General features: G+C 39.2%; 1 protein-coding gene across 1 annotated transcript; it reads left to right on the forward strand.

Annotated features, from left to right (window-relative positions):
• The first annotated feature begins 600 nt into the window (after positions 1-600).
• On the forward strand, positions 601-2347 carry LOC110114096 (zinc finger protein ZAT9). The gene has a single exon (XM_020846858.2). The coding sequence runs from the start codon at positions 890-892 to the stop codon at positions 1988-1990; it is 1101 nt and encodes a 366-aa protein (XP_020702517.1). The 5' UTR covers positions 601-889; the 3' UTR covers positions 1991-2347.
• Positions 2348-3211: the final 864 nt, after the last annotated feature.

Here is a 3211-nt window from a genome sequence, read left to right on the forward strand (position 1 = left end):
AATACACAGAGATTACCAATTAAGTAAAACTTCTTTAGACAAATTAGGCTTGGCCTCTACTCCCCATTATCATCAAACTGAGTCATCTCCTAAGAGGCGCTAATACAGACATAGGATGGAAACACAATACAATATGGATATAATACACACATCATCTAATTGAAAATATAAGATTTGAAAACATACCAAAAATAAAAAATATACATAATAATTCACATCATCTAAATATTCATTTAAATTAAGTAATTTATGATCATATCAGATAAGTGCACATGCACAATACGTGTTCGAGAAACATTCTTCATCATTATAGAATATCGATGCACATGAGTCACCAGCATGTTTTGCATATGATAAAATCAGAATTGCCTTATCATACAAATAGGATATGCATATAAATTTTTTTTGACCATTTCTAAATAAATAACAAGAGGAAAATATTTTTGAAATATACCAAAATATTAAATATAAATTATGCCATATTAATTTTATATCTTAACATTCGTTTTAAAGAAAATAGAAAAAAAAAAAAAATCCAACCGTGTCCTCTATGCATGAATCGCTCTCCTCCCATCGTTTAGCCGAAGTGGCGGCTTCATCCCCAAATAAAACAACGGAGAGATCGAAATGACCCAAAACTCTCTCTTTCTCTCTCTACATTCTCGCTGTATCACCTAAAAGAAAGCTGACCCGTTCCAAGCACAAAAACAGAGTAGCTGAAAGCAAGCAGAGCAGACCAAACAGAAGCAGGGCTTCAGATCCTTGTCATTCGCCGAACAGCGTAAAAATCAAGAACGCTGAAGATCTCTTCAAATTCGACTAATCCTTCTGAGTTCTATTGCAGCTTTTTCCAATCTTGGCCAACCTCCCCTGCTTTCTCTAGTTTCGTATGGAGACAGAGAAGGAACAGCAGAAGCATCGATGCAAGATTTGCAACAAGAGCTTCTCCAGCGGAAGATCCCTCGGCGGCCACATGAGGTCTCATATCCATTCATCGCACTCGGATGCGGAGGAGAAGGAGAAGCTGGAGGGAAGCAGAGGTCAAGTGGGTTTGGGATTTGGTTATGGCCTCAGGGAGAATCCCAAGAAGACATTCAAGTCATCGGATTTCGCTGGTGAAGATCTTGCTCCATCTTCGAAGCTCTGCAAGGAATGCGGCAAAGAGTTTCCTTCTTGGAAATCTCTCTTTGGTCACATGAGATGGCACTCTGTGAAGTTGAATTACCCTCGAAGCTTCGAGGAGGAAGAAGAAGGATCTTGGATCGAGGAGAAGGACTCTTCTGAGAGTTTCTCGGATGAAAATGAACAAACACGATTTCCCATTCCAGTCGTACCGAGGAGGAAGCGGAGGTCAAAGCGGGCTTCTCCGGCGTCGATAACTGGTTACGAGCCGGAGCAAGAGGATGTGGCTGTCATTCTCATGATGCTTTCCAGAGATATCAGCGAGTTCTCCGATAAGATTTCAGAGCAGGACTCTGGCGATGAGTTAAGGAAGAGGAAGATTATGAATCCTACTGTATTGGGAAAGAAGAGAGCAATGCTTGGTGACAATGGCTACCCCTTCAATGAATTGAATGTTTTGGGAAGCAGATACAAATGCTTAACATGCAAGAAGGTATTCCAGTCCTACCACGCTCTCGGAGGCCACCGCGCCAGCCACAAGAGGATTAGAAATTGCTGCAGGGAAAACCCTAGCTTCGACATTGAAGCTTCAGTCGAAAACCTAGGGGTAGTTGGTCAGAAGAGCAGAATCCATGAGTGCAACATTTGTGGTAAGGTTTTCTCATCGGGCCAGGCATTGGGTGGGCACAAGAGGTCTCATTTGATCTCGAATATTGGAGGCAGAGAAGGCGGAGGTGATCATCAAAGAATCGTGGTTGAGCACTTTTCAGAGCCTCTTGATCTCAATCTTCCAGCTCCCGTGGTTGAGGGATCGAGCAATTTGAAAGCTTGGTGGGCCGAGTTGAGCCGTAAGCATGAGCAGCATTAGGCAAGCTCGATCTCCAATTAATGAAGAAAAACTAAAGATGCAGATAGTGTACAGACTCTGCCTTGGAGTTGCTTGAGCTCCTATTTCATTGATTCATTCTTTTTAGTTTGCCAGAAAAGGTAAAAATTTGGGAGCTTTTAGCTTCCTGTGTCACTAATGATTCAACTTTCTTGGTTGATTTTGTTAGATCTGTTCGTTTCCAGAATGAATCTTAGCTTAAAACAGAAACCATAATAAAGGAAACTAACGATGAATTACTGCTTGAAATTGTTTCTTATTTCTCTCTCTCTTGTTTTGTTTTGAAAAGTTGAACAGAATCCAGCACGAACTGAATTATTTTCTTGGTATTTTCTCCTCTTCTGCTGTTTTTGCTGTATATGATCAACATGCAAAGTTCTTGGCATCAAGATTTGTTTTGGTAAAGGATCTTATCCTCCTGTTATTCAGCCTTTGTTTCCCTGAGTGCTTCCCTGCTGTTCTGATTGCTTCAGATTTCAGCAATTCTGAAGTTTTATTTCTGCAGCAAGAACTGTTTACTTTCTTTGTCGTAAGCAATATGTCAATGTGAGTGCCGTCTTCAATTTTATATTCTGAATTACTTTGAACGATTATTATTATAATGCTTTTTGGTACCTAATATGCATTTCTGGAATCAATTTTCTCCTTAGAAGTAATTGCCATTGCTTCAGCCTTTTCTGTAAGAGCTACATATTTGCTTACCAAATGGGTCATGCGCATAGAATAACACTCCAGTTATCATACTTCCTAATTTCTCTTTTCCATCCTCTACTTGGAAGATAAGATACCAGCAGAGTCTAAGGAAAAAAACAAAGCTTCTGCTTTCTGCTTGTGTGAAATAAATTTTTTGTTTTGGGAATTAGGAGCAAAGCCCATTTTATTATAAACAAATGTGGTTACAGTAAGTACAGATTACAAGAAAAGGAGGATTTTGGTTCATTTTTTAAGTAGCTTTGCTTCTTTTTTCAGGTATATGCTCTTGTAGCATATCCCTCCTTTTGTTCTAATCTGTAACCACATTTGTTTATAATGAAATGGGATTTTCCCCTAATTTCTCCCGAAAAACAAAAATTTAGTTCACCTGAAGCACAGGAAGAAAACAAAAGCTTTGTTTTTTTTCCTTTGACTCTGTTGGTATCTTATCTTCCAAGTAGAGAAGATGAAAATGGAAATTAGAAAGTGTGACAACTGGAGTGTTATTCT

The sequence above is a fragment of the Dendrobium catenatum genome, unplaced genomic scaffold (assembly GCF_001605985.2).
Source record: "Dendrobium catenatum unplaced genomic scaffold, ASM160598v2 fragScaff_scaffold_498, whole genome shotgun sequence".
Lineage (NCBI taxonomy): Eukaryota > Viridiplantae > Streptophyta > Magnoliopsida > Asparagales > Orchidaceae > Dendrobium > Dendrobium catenatum.

Excerpts from the sequence above, each read along its gene's own strand:
- LOC110114096 (XM_020846858.2), top strand. The coding sequence starts at position 890 with ATGGAGACAGAGAAGGAACAGCAGAAGCATCGATGCAAGATTTGCAAC.